The following is an 18002-nucleotide window of genomic DNA, read 5'->3' as shown; positions in this document are numbered from 1 at the left end:
ATCAATTTTTCAGGATGATTAAACATTATCGAAAAAATATGTTAATCTAATGCAACTGAAGAAATTCAATTATATAAGCCAAAAATTCTGATATTTAAGAAATTAAAAGAATTTTTAGTTGGATATAAAAATTTTTCCTATTAAAAATCTTTTAAAATAATTAATTACATTATCAGTTACATTTATATACTAATTTTCTGAGAGTATCGTGGATTTAAGGGAGGAAACCACTGTGACGGTTGAAAGAAAAGGTTATTTTTACAAATTTTTTAAAAATAAATGAGTAATAAATTTTATAAATTTTTTTTATCTATTTACTATAAATATCTTTAACATGTTATAAAAAAAAAATCATGAATTAATATTAACATTTCTGGTGTTGACATGCTGTGAAGTGTACCTCTGCAAAAAAATCATGGATGCACGGGCGCTCGTGTTGCTTCTGAGCAGGACCTCTAAAATTAATTTTTCTTTTTTTATTTCAAACTATATGATTGTAGTTTTTAAATAATAATTTTTAACAAAATGGCGGCATTTAAAAAAACAGTTTATGATTTGCCCGCTAAAATGATCACTTTTTTTAAATGTGCTTTAAAAACTAACCATCCAATTTAAAAAACCGTACATGTAACTAAAGACAATTTTGTTATAAACATTCTGTCCAAATTTCAAGTCATTCGGATAAAAATTGCGCAACCCATAAAATTACCATAGTTCCGTTGCGAATTTTAACATAATATTTTACGGATATATTTTTAAGATCTCAAGCATTACGAAAATGTAAAAAAAAAAAAAAATCGAAATTTTGAACCCGTCACAGTAATTTCCTCCCTTAAGAAATTTTTCTAAGAAATAGTTTTTATATTAATAACATGATTGATTTATTTGTTCATTAGATGGCCGCGTTCGTGGCTGTGTCACACGTGACGAATTATCTCGAGGACGACGCGATACACAACGTGGTGCTGCCGAAGCTGCTGGACGCTTTCGAAAACAACTCGGCGGATGCGCGAGTACTGATGGACGTGGTGCCGTGCATCCTGAGCCGTCTCGACAAGCAAAAGATCATCGATTGCATCCTACCGCTGCTCTGTAAAGTCAAGCTGCAAGAGCCCGAGATCGTCGTGCGGGTTGTAAGTAAGTGAAGTAAAAGCGAATATATCACAAAGCGTGGATCTAATACTTTGTACACACACTTGGAAGCCTCTCTCGATAACGATCATCAACTACTCGCGTGTTTTGCGAGATCAAAAGATGTACCATTAAATCCTTTCTATATAAAATAAGATGAAAAGAAAGAATAATACATATCTCTCTTTCGTTTGTTCGCTCGGCACATTCAAAAGCGTTAAAAAAATAATTCAAAATTTTATTTTACGACTATTTATTGAGACAAGCTCAGTTATTATCGATAACATGAAGCTCGAGCAAATGTACAATATTTTAATAAAACCTCAGGCTCTTTAAATCAAATGTCTGTTAGGAGGGAAAAAGAAATCGACCAGAGACCATTTTAATTTGTAATAAAGTAAGGGAAAAACTTCTGTTCTCGACATAGCAAGAAAAAATATATCGAGGGGAAAAAAAAAGGAATAAATAATCCGTGTATCGAAAAAACAGATATTTCCATTTTAGGAAAGAAGAGACGAACGGTATACAAATTCTAAAGGCTAATCGTTCTCGTTTGTTCGCGGTTAGATATTTACAGGCTGATGCTGACCGATAAAAAGTACGGATTGTCCGTCAATTGGATGGCAGCGCATGCGATGCCATCGTTGCTACCGCAAACTGTCAACCCGGCGCTGAATCTCGAGCAATTCATTCTGCTCCTTGAGGTGCTGCAGGACATGTTGAACAACATTGAGAGGCAAGCACAATTAGCATTAAGAGGGTAGCGGTGTAATTAAAAATGTTGTTAAACGGAACTACGCAATTCTCTCTCTAATAATTGTTGTAAAAATAAACGAGTACTCTTGTACGCGCGTTTGCGTGTGGGTGCGATATAATTGCAGAATTTTTTAATTGTCAAATTAATGCGTTATTCATATACGCTTAGTAATTGCTAATAAAATTATATATTAAAAAACTGATCGATATTTTTTATCGCGAATAACTCGTTACACTTGTTGTTGTTTCGCCGAAATGAAGATTCCATTTACGCGCCACTTAACTCAATTGCAGATATTACCTAATATAATTAATAAATATCGCGGCTATCAATTAATTAATATCGCGCGTCTGTCGATATATAATGCATCTGTAGAATTGACCGAGTAACAGCTTGAGCTCTTTTTTTCTCTCATTTCTGTCGTTGTAGAAATCAAAGGAACAAATTGACACTCGACAATCTATCGCTACCGAGTCCTGACAAGTATCGACCCCTGCGGCATCAGTACAGCACCGATAACGTACACGTGCCGACGTTCAACATTCCGAACTTGCGTATCGAGCAACGTAAGACCTCGTCGGCCGAGGATATGGCCAGGAAGAATAGCATCGGTATTAAATATTAAATAAAAATATCCCAAGATCTAATTTTTTTTTTTAAACATTATCCAACCTTTTTTTCCGCTTGAATCATAAATTTCGATAATGGAAACTTCTAAAAAGCTTTTACACACTCTTTAAATTTTTCGACTCGTAACACACTTAACGTTTCCTTCTCAAGTGTGTCACTCATAATAGCTAAAAGTGTTCTATCGATTTTCTTTTTATCACACTTTTCTTTTACGGCGAAATACCACTCTGCTGTGGATGATTTTTATGAATATTAGTTAAACTCTGACTGTAGTTTTTAATAAATCCTCCGTCTCTTAGTAGCGAGACGAAATCGGTAAGAGACCGAGGGAGAGAGGAAACACGAATCCATTAACTTTATCTAATATTTATGTTAACGGTCCTCTAAGGGATCGAGTGACTCTCGCCTATGATACTAAAAGATCGTCTCTCCGCACGCAGGTTCCATATCAACAGCGTCCGCGGAAAATATGGCGCGGAAAAGTTCGATGGCTGGTAAGTGGAAATGTTACAGTTTCCCATCCTCCTTCCGATGTAAAATATTAACGCGATCATCGGACGGGGGATTCGATGTCTCTCGTCTCGAGACGCGAACGAGATCGATCTAACCGAACCGGATGGCCGTTTAGCTATGTTCGGCGGATGGTTCACCTCGTCCTCGGCCAACGACAACAATTTCCTGCGAGTAGCCAACACGTTCACGAGCAGACGCCTGTCGGACAACACCCTGATGACACCGAAGATACGGATAGCACCGTCCTGTGCGAGCTCGCCGGGTGCGACGCCCGGTAGCGGCCTGCCAATCCGTCGACACTCCAGCACCGGTCCCCAAGAACGACGTGGATCCAATATTAATTTATCCCCGCCTACGGTATATATATATACATACATATATATATATATATATATATATACAAAGATATATGCATGTATCATTTACCGCACCTATTTTAATTCGCGGCGGAACATTATCGTTGACACGCGATACTCGGTGACGTGACATGTAGTAAAAGAAATGATAAGTATCGTAGTGTTGTGGATAAAAAATGAATATATAGCCTTGATCAGAAGTATTAGGTATCCTTAAATTTTCCCTATTTCTTATTTTGTTAATAGTATATAAATACTAAAAAGATTAAAAAATTTAAAAAAAACTGTCGATGGCACTTTAAAGCTGACATTTCAAGCTATAAAATGTTTTTTTAATTTTTCGTTTGCGATAATTTTTCGCCCAGTATCGACAACATGTTTGAAAAATACAGATTTAGTTTCAAAATTAAGTATCTCGGCCAAAAAAATGTTCTAGGAAAGTTTAAAAAAAAAGCATTTTGTAGGCAAAATGTTGTAGTTTGTGTTACTTGACTTAAATTTTTCGAGAGAAATTTTTTTACCGAGTTGCAGAGTGTCAAAAATACAATAAAATTTTAAGAAACAAAACAATGTTCTTTTTAAAGCATAGAACAAGGAAAATAAATATAAAAAAAATTTGTTAAATTACCGACAGCAACTTTAATGCGTTATCAGTACATTAACAAATTTTTGTATTTTCCTAAAAATTTAAGTTCCATAAACTACAACATTTTGCCTATAAAATACTTTTTTTAAACTTTCCTAAATTTTTTTTGCCCGATGTACATAATTTTGAAACTAAATATATGTTTTTCAGATATGTTGTCGATATTCGGCGAAAAATTATGACAGATGAAAATTAAAAAAAAAAAAAAAAACATTTTAAAGCTTGAAATTTCAGTTTTAAAGTGCTATCGATAGTTTCTTAAAATTTTTGACCATGGCTATATATGAGAATTGTTGACAGCTCGTAAAACGCGACGATACTTTTATTAAGATGAATCACGTGAGATTGAAATTTTCAACGTAAACTTCCTTCTCCCCCTTTATTTCGAGAATCAAATATTCGATGATTTCCTTGGAATTTTATCTAACGCTTAATCAAGCACATCGAAGTTTAAAACTAACGTGACCTAGTGACATTTTTGCGTGCGCTTTGGAACAATCGGAAAACTACCTGCCGCCTATAAAAGCGAATCCCTCACTATTGATCACACGACACGACGTAAAACAGAAATAAATCGGTGTCGTTAATTGATCGCCGCGTGGTATGCATATTAATGTGCGCCGAGTGTTAACGAGGGTAAAATCGCACAGATTCGTGCGCTCACACTCCGAGAAAGAATCAGAAAAATTAATTTCTCGTTTAGTTTGCGCGCAGCAACGTTGTAGTAGCTAGTTCCGCAAGATTCAAGTCGAATCTGTCAATTGAGATCTGTCAAATCGAATCTGTTTGCAGGGGGGTGGGATGCCGATCACAAGTAGCAGCGTGCCATATCTGCTCAGTACGAGCCTAAGCAGTATTCGAGGCTCGAGACGGCCGTCCGTATCCTCGACGTCGTCGCAGCAGGGGATTGGGATACTGCAGCATGTTGGCTCCAGCATGGTAAGACAACTACCCCCCATCTGCCTGAACCTGAATGGACCACCACCACCACCAACACTCTCTCCATCACTCCAGCTACCGGGACAGCATTCCCACTGACCCTCCGTTACAGTGTAAGGATATTCGCTAAGACTTTGCTCCGTTCGTGCTTGCTGCTTTCTCTCTCTCTCTCTCTCTCTCTCTCTCTCTCTTTCTCTCTTTTCTTTCTTTTTCCGTCTGATCCCACACGCACCTCTTCTCCTTAGAGATTAAATTCTCTCTATTTTTGATTAAATGGAAGAAACCGTCGCGCGATAACGAATTTATTGATCAAAGCATTTTTCTCTTCATAATTGATGATACTCAAGTTCGGGAGGAAAATTTCAAGTTTTAACCGTATATATTTTCTTAATATATAACTAATTGTCTCGTAATCATAAAGCATAATAATTTAATATATTTTTTTGCATTCTCTCTTTCTCTCTAAAAAAAAAAAAAAAAAAAAAAAAAAAAAAACAGATTGTAATTTTCCTTTCTGACATTTATTGACTTAATTAAATAGCCGATGAATTAATTTTTCAAGACGAGAGAAGATGCAAGAATATTACCTTGCGTTGAAAAAGAAAAAAAAAATTCAAATTAACAATGGAAGAGATATTCCGGAGATTTTTTAATTTGTAGAAATTTTCCAAGAGACCGTTTATTCTAGAGTTCAACGAGATTTTTTTTCCGAGCCTCGCTGCTTTCTAAGGCCAATCATATTAGCGCGGTTCCTCTTTATTCTCGCGACGTGCCTTGCGCTGGACCGTACAAGAAACGGCGAAGCCGTAAAGGGACGTCCTCCCTTCTCTTTCCCCTGTTGCAGTACCAATTCTTCAATAGACAGCCCGAAGCGTGAAGTGCCAACAATAGTCACTGAACAAAGATCGAACAAGATCGCGGTGGTTGTGGAGTCTCTAACTAGCGCGCACCGATCCACTCGCACGCTCGGTCAATCGTAAGGAACGAAATAACGAGGAATCGCGTCGGGGATCTTCAGCGAGGACATCTCAAGGACGGGCAAGACGACGTCGATTCGCTTCCACTTAACCTCGGAATATCCGGGCAATAGGAGCAAGAGTAGCCCTGAAATTGCGAGTTAGTGAAAAACCGTATAGATGTAAGAAATAAAGAAGAAGGAAATTGCAGGCACGTAAGTAGGTGCGTAAGTTAATGAGAGACGGGAAAAGCGCACTCCAACCGCGCTCGTGCGAGATCTAATATATACATATATAATATACATATACTTCGACGGTCAAGATCACGAATTGATGACCGTAAATTAATCCGGAGAAAGAAAGAGAGAGAGAGAGAGAGAGAAAGAAACCTCTCTCTTCTCTCTCGCCGGGTTAACATTCGCACCGCATATGTTACCCTTGCTGTCAACGTAGCGGCGACAAGGGATTCAGGGAAGATTTATGCGATTCTGGAGAGAAGGGCACGTATACGAGCAATGGACGAACGGGGTGTGTCAGAAGTCGCCAACTCCTAAAATATAACCCGGGTATTATAATTGTTAATTATCGATGTTGAATATTCAGGCAATATTAATATTTTATCCGCGGGATATTTTCTGTTTCGTCTGTTTGTACATTTATTATATTGTAAGCACATGCGTATTAAAAAAAAAGAAATAAATAAAATAAAAATATATATATTTGCGCGGATGATGTAATATTTCGATATTATATCCAATTTTTAATTGTCACAATTATATGAATGATACGGAATAGCAAACGCATATAGTATAACTTGTTAAAAAAGCTTGTTATCAAACGTAAAAAAATATTTTTATTTTGAATAGCATTTTTTAAAAGCACAATTTTTAAAAGCTGCTCGCAATTAGCGATGCGCGAAACTTGATAAAGTGTATTAATATATATTAATATTTAAATATTCTATATACAATAACCTGATACGCAATATTTCATAATTAAATTAATTATTGGCATTAATTAATAATTACTATACATATTTTTTAATTATTTTATTTCTATTGTTATAATTTATAACAAATTCATAATTTAAAAAATTAAATTCTTATCGCGCATTTAAAGCTCAATATACCGTCCGATTCTGAACTTCATTTATCTGGGTCAAACGTCAATAATCGACTCCATAAAGTGGCAGGTGACATAAGATAATTCGAGACGAACGTGGACTGTGAGCTAAGAACATCACGAATCCACATTTCATATCCACAAGTAAAAATCGGAGATATAGATCGCGACTTCTGAAACAACTTGTATATCGACAGGAAACATTTCCTGTAAAAGTATAAACACGTATATCAAAAAGAAAAAAAAGAAAAAAAGAACAGAAAAAATATATAAAAATTAATATATACATATATCTCTCTCTATCTTAGACACGTACGGAGAGACAAAAGAATAAATATTTTTCTCGTCGATATATATTTGTCTATGTAATAATCTATAAAAGTATCCTAATAACGACGTGTGCGCGAGTCTAGCCACACGTCGTAGTCGTCAATTGTTGCACTACACAATCACTAAATCTTAAGATAGCTTTTATAACTCAGGCGTAATCGGATAACACATGTCGAGCCCATTTTAACCGATTTGTAATTCGTGACGGAAAATTCACGGCGGTTATTCTATTTATTATTTTACATATCGCATGTAATACCCAGAAAACATTTGAAAAAGTAAAATACATATATTATACATACGTACATTATGTGATTTGCGATATATAAAAATCCAAATAGACTTTTATCTTGAGTTATATATTTTATCATGAATTATAGATCGTCTGAAATGGGCTTCGCACGCACGCACGCACGCACGCACATACATATATACGCAACCGATTTTCCGCCAGGCATAATGAAATAACCGATGTGTTGCGGAGCGGAATCGCTCATTGTTGAATTATCACATACGCGAATCGAAACTAATATATAAAATATATGTTTTAAGAAAAAAAAATTATTTTTTTTTTTTTTTTTGCGATCAATAATAATTGTTTAATTTACACTTCCGCGTGTATGTAATTAATCAAGCGTGAGAAATATATATTTTTTTTATTCAAAAAATATATTATAAAAATATATTTCTCGCTACCGTTAATTACATAGAAATACGCGAAGGAATAAAGTATATTTCACGATTCGCATGCAATTTTATTTTTTAAATTCGGGTTCTTTCGATAAATGTATTATTTTATTCTCGATTCGAAAAATTTCGGCGAGCAAGCGATTGGACATGTGTAATTAAATTAATATTTTACAATTGTTTTTTGTAAAGCCAGGTAATATTTTTCCGCCCACGACATCGTTTTCTTTACGCAAGTAGAAAAAAAAGAATCTTAGATTTCGCGATCCAAGATTTTCCTTATGTCATGTGTGCGTGTTTGGTTGTGCGATGCGTGTGCACGTGCGTGCGTTGGAGGATTTTAGTAGCAATAAGATTTTAAGAACTTTTCACATCGTAAGTTTCCTTTATTATTCTCGATGTGACTTTTCCGATTACTTCTACGCGCGCACATACCTTTTTCTCTCTGCCTCCCTTTTTTCTCCGGTCACTATCAAATTATCAACCTGTCAGTCACGAAAGGTAGATTAACAGAAGGTCTCAATCTTAGACGTTCGCAAAACATTTCGTTGGACAGGTCTATCTGATGCCAACGCGTCACGACATGTACTTGTGTGTAAGTAAGATATAAAATACGTGTCCAAAGAGAGTGTGTAGCTAAACGATAAGGAGCGAACTAATCGCGGAACGATATTGATACGAATTTCGGCGGGTTCGAGTGTGTTACTCACAGCTGCTCGAGGAAGGATCTGCGTCCTTTGCCTTTCAAAATAAATATATACAAAGGTCCGTCAACATCATTCACGCGTCCCGTGCCCTTCGTAAACACAGGCGTCTCAGCTCGGCTCGATTCTTCGATGTCCGATCATACGAACGCGAATAATTAATCACGATCTCTTCGATCGTACCCGAGCATTTTTATACAATTTTCGGAGAATTTGTGTCTCCATGGCACCGAGAACGAATTAAACTCTCTCCGCAAAATCTTTCGAAAATGAAATTCGATGCTTTTTCGAATTTACTTTCTAAAATAATTCATTATTCTTAGATACTTGTTTATTGAAACGTAAATTTAAATTGATAAAATTCACTCTAGGATAAAAATTTTTCTCACTCTCTCTCTCTCTCTCTCTTTCTCTCACGTGCACACCCTTTTTCTTTCTCTCTCTCTCTCTCTCTCTCTCTAATCATAATTATCTTTGATATATCGCCACTATATTATTTGATGGAATATGCCATAAAGAAAATCCAATATAAACCAAAAGAAAAACACACTTTTTTTATAGTCATTTTATACATGGTTTATGTTTATAAAACGTGTATAGCCAACAATAAATATTCACTCGCGCAATTAGGTTTGTCATCTAACGAAAATTAAACGTTATAAACTTTGATTAATTTGACCTTATATATCGCTACGAAGGAAAAAGCTTACAGCACGTTTAATATAGATAAATACAAAACACGTATACATGTACGTATGACATTGAAATAGAATAAGGGTGAAAAAGCGAAAAGAGAATTTATTTTTTTAATCATTGAATCTCGGAATTTACTTTCTAAAATAATCCATTTGAAACAATTATTCATTAGAATGTTATTCGTCAAATAAATGGATAAAAATTTTTTTAAGATAAAAATTTTCTCTCTCTCTCTCTCTCTCTCTCTCTCTTTCTGATTATAATTACCAGCTTAGTTCTTCCCATCGATTCCAAAGCCAATTTTGATACAATTAATAAAATAGCAAAAGACAGACATTTTATATATGATATATATAAAAATTAATATAGTCAATAATAAATATGCACTCGCGCTATTAATTATGTTTTGTCGTCTAATGAAAACATAATGCACTTTGGTTAATTCAATTTTTGATTATATGTCTCCATGTACCGCACATAGAAAAAGAAGATTTTACAGCGCGTTCAAATATATATAAAAGTCACACGTATCTACGTAAACAGATCTGGAACCTACTTTAATTTTTGATGATGGGGGTAAAATAAATACAAAGATCACGTGTACGTAAACATTAAGAGAGAGAGAGAGAGAGAGAGATAGAGAGAGAGAGAGAGAGAGAGAGAGAGAGAGAGAGAGAGGGGAGAGAAAAGAATAGAAAAGAAAATATTTATTTTTCAAATTATCAAACGTCAGAATTTCGCGGAAATTACTTTTTAAAACAATCCATTTCAAACGGTTATTTATTAAAGCGTTGATTTCGTGAATTTAAATGGGTAAAAATCTCTTTAGAATAAAAACCCTTTCTCCTTCATTTTCTTTTTCTCCGTCTCTTTTTTATTATAATTACCTTCTAATTAGAATATCATAAAGGAGAAGTAATATAATGAACATACATATTGGACATATAATGAATATAACAAAGATAAATATTTGAAAAAAAAACATTCTATATATGATATATAACACGTGTATTAAAAAGTCTATTAATTATATAAATTAATAATACAATTGTACTTGCGCGCGATTAGTTATATAGCCTTATGAATACTAAATATTATAAACTTTAGTTACATATAATTTCACTTTTGATTATGTCCATGTTTATTTCATACATAGAGGAAAAAGATCTTACAACGCGTTTGAAATAAATAAATGTAGAAGTCATCCGCATGTATATTTGTAGACAGTGAGAGAGAGAGAGAGAGAGAGAGAGAGGGGGGGAGGGGAGAGAAGGAAAAGAGAAGAAGACAGAGAGAGAATTTATTTTTTAAATTATTGAACGTTGAAATTTTGTGGTATTTACTTTCTATAACAATCCATTTTAAATGACCTTTAATGATGCGTTAATTACGAATTTAATTAAATGGATAAAAATCTGTTTAAGATAAAAATTCTAACTTTCATTTTTTTCTCCCTAATAATCAGTTATATGAATTGTAATGTGTTATATTGTAAATACCTTCTTATCGACATAAGACGAACGTAGTGATCATAATCTTCAAACATTTCTATATATGGCACCACACCGAATAACATGTTTTAAAAGTCTGTAAGCCAATAATAAACTTGAACACTCACGGGATTAATTTATGTGAATTAATGAAAATTAAACGTTAGGAACTTCGGTTAATTCGATTTTCAATCGTACATCTGTGTTGGCGTTATACACATGGTGCGAGTAAATCATTACAATTCTGAAATAAATAGAGATCATCACGTAAACATTGAGAGAAAAAGAAAAAGAGAAAGAGAGGGAGAAAGAAGATCAATTTCTCAACTTGTTAAACGTAGGAATGTAAAATGTAGAATTCGACGAACGTCAATTTGAAAAATAAGTTTATTTCTTTAGATATAAGAGAGAGTATAGATTCAAAAATCGGATTATATTCGTATTGGATTTTACGTATAAAATTTTCCATCCTTTAATCCGGCGTGAAACGATTTTCGTTCCTCGCGCGAAAAAGAAAAAAAGAAAAATCGAAAAACGCCGAAGTTTCATCGATCTCGTTCCGAACACTCATCATGACGTCTACAATATTTTAAAGAATCTCGTTTTCGTGTGATTATATACTATTCTAACTAACGGCATAAGAGATTATACAAAGTTAAGTGTCCTTAACGTTAAGCACACCCCGGTACATATTTAGAGAAAGTAACAAAACGATCGAGAGACATCGAGGCTGCGGACTCGCTTTTTCGCTCTTCGACTCCTTCTTCTTGCGTACTTAAAAACAGGCAGGCAAAGATAAAGAATAGAAAGATATCGAAGTGTGATTATTCTATCAACTACGGACAATCACGGACAATCATTTACACGTATCAAGATAGATGTGTGTGTGTGTGTGATACGTACGACACGTATTTCGTTTATAGACATTTTAGAAACGCGTTTGGACGAGAAACCACTCGCAGCTTTTATCGGCAGTAAAAAAAAAAGGTCACGATTTTAAATACAAAATGATCGATAATGAGCGATGATTATCTATCGAATAATCCTTGGACCAAGTATGTTACAAATGCTACTTTCATCATGTTTGTCATTTAAGTTAAATGGCTGCAAAGAATAAATTCGTGCAATTTAATTGAAAAATGTCTCTCTTTCCAACTATAAATCTTACGATTCGTTCGCAGATTTTCTTCGCTCTTGGAAATTTTCATTAATCGAACTGAGAGAAATTAGTTAATATATTGTACTAACGACAAGTGATAACTGTGCAATCTCTCAGCTTCTCGATTTAATTCGATTTTGCTCATTCGTCTCGCTCTCGTATCACTGAAAATACAATGCTTGCGACTGTCGTAATACCAGGGTCGGTCAACATTGTGCCCCAGGCGACATACAATCAAATTAATACACATTCTGATGTTGATCGACGCTCATAGCTCGTCCGAACGCGCGTGTATCGAGAGAGGCGGTTCTCCTATACATATATATATATATGTATACTATCGATTTTTACGAGTATCAACGCACAAACTATCCCTATGCAGGAGCGCGTTTAGGCGTCATAGAATGAGCTCGGGTCCTTTATTCGATTAATTTACCAATCATTTGTATCTATAAAACGGAACTCTCAGATGGAGATAAAGATTATCACATTAATAATAGAATTTTTATTATTATTAATAATAATTAGAGATAGACATATATATATATAAATATTATTATTAATAATAGAATTTTTGTATAACTGGAAGAATCGAGGGTTATTATTTTAGAACGCCTATTGTGAATTATCGGGGCCCGAACATTATTCCGCAGGGCCTAAAGGCGTCGAGAGAAACACGCCGTTATATAGTATAATTATAGTTATTTATTTTCTTTTTTGGTTTCTACACTTTCCCTTTAGATATCTTGTACGTGCACGATCTTTATTCGCAGATTTTTAAGGACAATTCTTCGCTTCCATCGTGATACGCTTCTCGTCGTTAGCTCATTATATCTTCTCTCGATCCGTCTCATCTTGCTGTGAAAAGACTATCTTTTATTAGCTTTAATTATATTACATACGCTAATACACAAGACGATCAATTAATTTATACATATTGATCGAGTCGACGTTTGAAGAAATGTATTAAGCACAGAGATGTCGAGAAATGTCATACTTAAAACATATTTCTCTCTTATCATTTGTTATATTCTTGTATACTTATCTACATAGTAAAAACTGATGAATTCTTAGAGAAATCTTTGTTCGAGATTTTAGAAAATGAGAAATTTAAAAAATTTTGTAGTAAAATTGAGTAAAACTCAATGCATTTCTCAAACCGTCGGATTCCGTGAAAAAGAATCAGTAACGTGAAGAAAGTTGAAACTGAAACAAGCTAACGCGCGTTCCGTATAATATAATAATTACATGCAACTAAAGGGAAAGTATTTCCTAATTATATAGAGACGACGGAACACTAACTCTTTGAGATCGGTCGTAAGATCGAGCACATTTTAAAAATTGCAAGTGTTTCATAATTAGTGTGTGGACCGTAGAGGAAGAGAATAAAATACATACACGCAGCACCTCCAGAATATAAAAATTGATAAGAGATGTATAGATTAATATAAATGTATAAATGAGAATATTTTTCAACGTAATTTGTCGGACGACTTTTTGGATGTGTGTTACGCTCGGAAAAAAATAAAAAAAAAATAAAAAAAAAAAAAAAACACTTCGCGCACTTCGCAACAACCGATCCTAAAGGGTGTATCTTTGCTGTGTACCTCTGATTTGTACCAAATTCGATCGGCTTTATTCCTCCCGTCCCGCGGAATCGATCACGCGCGGATAAGTATTTATCGGCGCGTTTCATGAACGCGGTTCATCGGATTATTGTCAGTATAGCGATTCTCTCGCGTAGTAAAAGGAAAACAAAAAAATACATTACCGGCGAGTAAAGTGCTCAACAGAATAATCCCCGTCAAGATTATGTGTTCAGAGAGGATACGTTATACTCTTTACGACATCGTTAGCGATAAGATAGCCTACAGAGGTCTATATTCAGAGAATAATATAATCCTTCTACCAATTGTGTATATATATATGTATATATATATATAATTGGTAAAATATATTATAAATTATATATATATATATATATATATATATAATTATAAATGTATATTTCACATGTATTCGTTTTTAAAAATACAGTACAACCACCGTTGTGTCGACACAATCCTTGATTATTTTGCATACAATTTTAACCTTTCCTCTGTTTAGAGAAGAATGTGGAATAAATTGCAATTGTATTATGTAATAAAATCATGCCCAAAACGTTTATCATTTTCAGTTATCTAAAAAAAGGTTAAATATATTACCGTATAACAATTATATATTGTACGTCATATCTGATTTATATAAATGTATTATATATATATATATATATATATATATATATATATATATATATATATATATATATATATATTAGATTATTGAATATATAAATATATATAATTCACATTTTCTTTTATTACAAAAAATAGTTTATAAACTGTATATAATTATCTAATATGAAAATATACTATACTTACAATAGACTGTGCTCATTAAGTTATCATAGTGAAATTAATTCTTTCTTATCGATATTTCTTATGGATATATGAGCCTCAGCAAATATGTTGTTTATTACAGTTGTCAGGTATTTTATAACTCATCATATGCATTCTTTCGTGTGTGGAAAAATGATCATGAGGTAATAAATTGTGCATCTTAATTTCTTATAACCATTCAATATTGATAGTTGTCTAAAATTAATAAATCTTATGATTGGGCAAGAGCTTTCCTTTTAGCAATATTATAATATTCTTTTACATATACTCTTGGTGAATATCTTGACATTCGTATTTTGGCTTTGACTAATGCTATTTCAGCAGGTGTTAAGGAAGATAAGAGCTTTTGTATGGTAGGTGTTTTTTCATATTGTTCAGCTTGTTTTTTAAATCGAAGTAATTCGAACTTCATCGTCATTAGTTTCCTTTGTTTTCTTCTTAATGCTCTCCTCTTGCAATATAATTTAAATGCTTCTTCTGTTAAATTGGATTGTTTCATATTATGCTTATCCAGTAAAATTTGTTTTATATTACGCTTATCCAGTGAAGTTTGTTTTATATTATGCTTATCCGATGAAATTGTTTGTTTTATATTATGCTTATCTAGTGAAATTTGTTTTATGTTATGCTTATCTGGTAAAATTTGTTTTATACTATGTTTATCCGACGAAAGTTTTTGCAACTGTTTGCGGAAATAGGGTTCTTCTGGAAGATCTTCGAATAATACAATTTCTGGTAGTTCCGTTTCAGCTTCTTGACTTTCTGTTACTTCCATTTCAGCTTCTTGACTTTCTGTCTCCAGATTTTCAAGAAACATGCCTGTGTCCAAGTCAGTTTCCGTTTGTGTTGTAATTATACTAGACTTGCAATTATTAGTAGCAAGTTTATTTGGCAAGTTTAAAGAAGGTGCAATGCCACGTTTCAACTTCCTTACTCTAAAAGTAACTAGGTAATCGTCATCGGCAAAGTGTCGATAGCATACGGCACATTTGCTTATCTGCTCATCAGTCAGATGTTGAATTTTCTCAGAATAAATCATATTTTTCCACTTCTGAAAAAGGGTCGGATTCTTGGGAATCTGGTGCGAGGGAGCATCTCCACCAGATGGGCATCCCAAGACGCAGCATGCCCTTCCCATAACCTAAAGTAAAAAATGTGTACATTTCATCGATAATTAAACATATTTATTACACGTGGTCGCTTGTTTACATCCCTTTTCTACAATATATCTCTTCTTAAACACTTACGTTAGTTGCAAGTATATACTTGTCGCTCAAAAATTTGCCCAAATAATAATGCACTTTATAACCTTCAAATTTGCGTATTATTATTTTCAAGTCCGTAGCTTCCCGGTTTCCGATGAGTAATTTATCACGTGATCCGCAATTTACTTTCACGAAGCGCCGACAGATGGCGCTGACACCCGCTCGTGGCTAAAGCCACTAGATTATCAATATAAATAAATTATAAATTATTATAAATTACAAATAATTATAAATTACAAAACTAGTGACTTTACTCGCGGCGCTTTTTTTTTTCCTCAAGTTGACACCCTAACCAGGGCAGCCAACTGTCGCGTCGCGTCGTCTCGGTGCGCACGCGTCAGCGACACTCGAATCGCCGTGCGAGGTTGCTCTCTACGCGAATATTTGAAAAGTGCGAGTTGGATCGCGAGCGTCGCGTCCTCGGTCCGTGTTGCGTCGTGCTTTCCTCCGCTCGCGTTCCCGGAGCGATCGCCGAGGGTGGCCTGGCCGAGTCGCGTCTCTCACGTGTCCCGTCCCCGCGGTCTCTCGCGTCGAGCGTGGCGTGCGAGGTAAACCACGCCGGTAAACGGTTTACCCGCCTCGCCGTCCTCGTCGAGGAGTGCAGGATTATGATCGATGAGCCGCTGTGACGAGGTCCCGGTGGAACGACGACGACGACGACGACGACGACGACGACGACGTCGACAACGGCAACAATGCAGCGAAGTGGTAAGTGGTGAACGCACGCCAGGTCGGTGGCAGGTGTGAGATACAGCGGGTGCCGACAACCATTTTGGGCGCCGTCGAAATTTCGTCGTCAATACGGCGCGGCTGGTCGATACACCGACCTAACCTACCCATACGCCCCGCGTCTCAAATAATGATTACTGACAGCTCACATTAATTACATCTCTCGTTGGCGGTCATTACTTTTTTGCCTCCTCTCCTTGTACGATATATCCTTCTCACTGCGCAGTAAGAATTGAGGAGATTGCTTAATTTTCGGAGCACTAATTTATAATGGGAGCAGCGTTGCGTTTTATTTTTTCTTTCTCCAAGCTGTAATGCCCACTAATTGTAATTAACATTGTTAATTTGACATAGTTGCCTCTATATAGGTCGTATTTAATAGGTCACATTTATCTCTCTTTTTTTTTTCTAGTGTACTCTGTGATTTATTTTAACAGGTGTCTAAAATGACAGGTGTCTTTCAGAGACTCATTGTTCATTCTCGTATCTGTTATTAATCATAACTCTTAATATTACTCAGTATACTTAATATTACACATTGCATATCTTATTATAATAAACATATCAATGACTTTTTTTTGTATAAAAATATATATCCGTGAGTGGTTTTTTCGAATTAGCATTTTACAATTATTTTTTGATTATTTATACTAATGAAATTATTACAGACAAAAAAATTACGAAATAAATTTGATGGAATGATTTTAAATAATTATTTATTATTATTCGATTCCTTTGTAACGCAAAATTAAATTAATATTATTTAGCGTCATATCAATATTTTAAAATTACTCAAAATTATAAAGGTGTAAACATTTTAATTAAATTCTAAAAAGTGATGTCTTTTTTTAATAAAAATTTAGTATATGCATGCATAATATACATATGTATATGTGTAAATCAAGATTTTTTATTTTTAAAAAAATATTTATAGAATTTTTTTTATAAAACATCTTTTTTTATATAATGAAAAAAATTTGCTGAATATTACTTTAAGAGTTTGATGATTCGAGAATAGATTTCAAAAACACGAGAGAAAGAAATTGTAAAGTGTATATTGTTAAAAAACAAATATACATTTTAGTTGATGTTTAAGTTTAAAAGAATTCTTATTATCTTTAATATTTGTTCATTTTTGTGAGAAATCGATTATTTTTGTTGCTCCTTTGTTTCAACCTTACTCATTCGTTCGACGAAAAATTATTATTAGTTATTTCTAACTATTTGTGCACTATAATATACCCGATTAGTTTCCCGTTTAAGATAAGATTGTCATTGCCTGCTGTTGGTTCTGCATAGATAACGCGCCGCTATTTTCACGGACGCCTGTTCCCAATCAGTTATGATAGGAAAAGATCTGACATAAAAAAAAGCATATTTGACATATGCAGTATTACATAATGATTATCTCTGTAATATATGATCTATAATTATTTTATAATTATTATAACTTT

The 18002-nt window shown here is 34.1% G+C and overlaps 2 protein-coding genes across 4 annotated transcripts in view; one reads left to right on the top strand and one right to left on the bottom strand.

The window, feature by feature from the left end:
• Positions 1-13881, top strand: part of Bma (SCY1-like protein bma) — a 31627-nt gene extending 17746 nt beyond the window's left edge. The window contains exons 11-17 of one of the 2 annotated variants that reach the window (XM_072892342.1): positions 897-1137; positions 1699-1867; positions 2318-2499; positions 2959-3012; positions 3147-3388; positions 4826-4972; positions 5817-13881. In XM_072892342.1, the coding sequence (XP_072748443.1) occupies positions 897-1137; positions 1699-1867; positions 2318-2499; positions 2959-3012; positions 3147-3388; positions 4826-4972; positions 5817-5849 (1068 nt within the window). In that variant the 3' untranslated portion in view covers positions 5850-13881. Of the gene's footprint in view, positions 1-896; positions 1138-1698; positions 1868-2317; positions 2500-2958; positions 3013-3146; positions 3389-4825; positions 5086-5816 lie in introns of both variants that reach the window. The other variant, XM_072892341.1, reaches the window with a different exon arrangement.
• Positions 13882-13970: 89 nt separating this feature from the next.
• LOC140665801 (uncharacterized) lies at positions 13971-16102 on the bottom strand. Of its 2 annotated transcripts, XM_072892361.1 has the most exons (4): positions 15802-16102; positions 14817-15695; positions 14537-14749; positions 13971-14296 (listed from the first exon to the last, which is right to left on the bottom strand). In XM_072892361.1, exons 2-3 carry the CDS (start codon positions 15690-15692, stop codon positions 14723-14725), a joined length of 903 nt encoding a protein of 300 aa, XP_072748462.1. In that variant the 5' UTR covers positions 15693-15695; positions 15802-16102; the 3' UTR covers positions 13971-14296; positions 14537-14722. The 2 variants fall into 2 exon arrangements, with proteins under 2 accessions (XP_072748462.1, XP_072748461.1); XM_072892360.1 differs by having other exon boundaries at positions 14537-15695; positions 15802-16101.
• Positions 16103-18002: the final 1900 nt, after the last annotated feature.

Source organism: Anoplolepis gracilipes, chromosome 5, assembly GCF_047496725.1.
Source record: "Anoplolepis gracilipes chromosome 5, ASM4749672v1, whole genome shotgun sequence".
Lineage (NCBI taxonomy): Eukaryota > Metazoa > Arthropoda > Insecta > Hymenoptera > Formicidae > Anoplolepis > Anoplolepis gracilipes.
Note: the sequence above shows the minus strand (reverse complement) of the source record. Positions and strands in the feature narration are given on the sequence as shown.

What these genes read in the sequence shown, in the direction of transcription:
- LOC140665801 (XM_072892360.1), bottom strand. Translation starts at nt 15,692, where the DNA reads ATGGGAAGGGCATGCTGCGTCTTGGGATGCCCATCTGGTGGAGATGCT.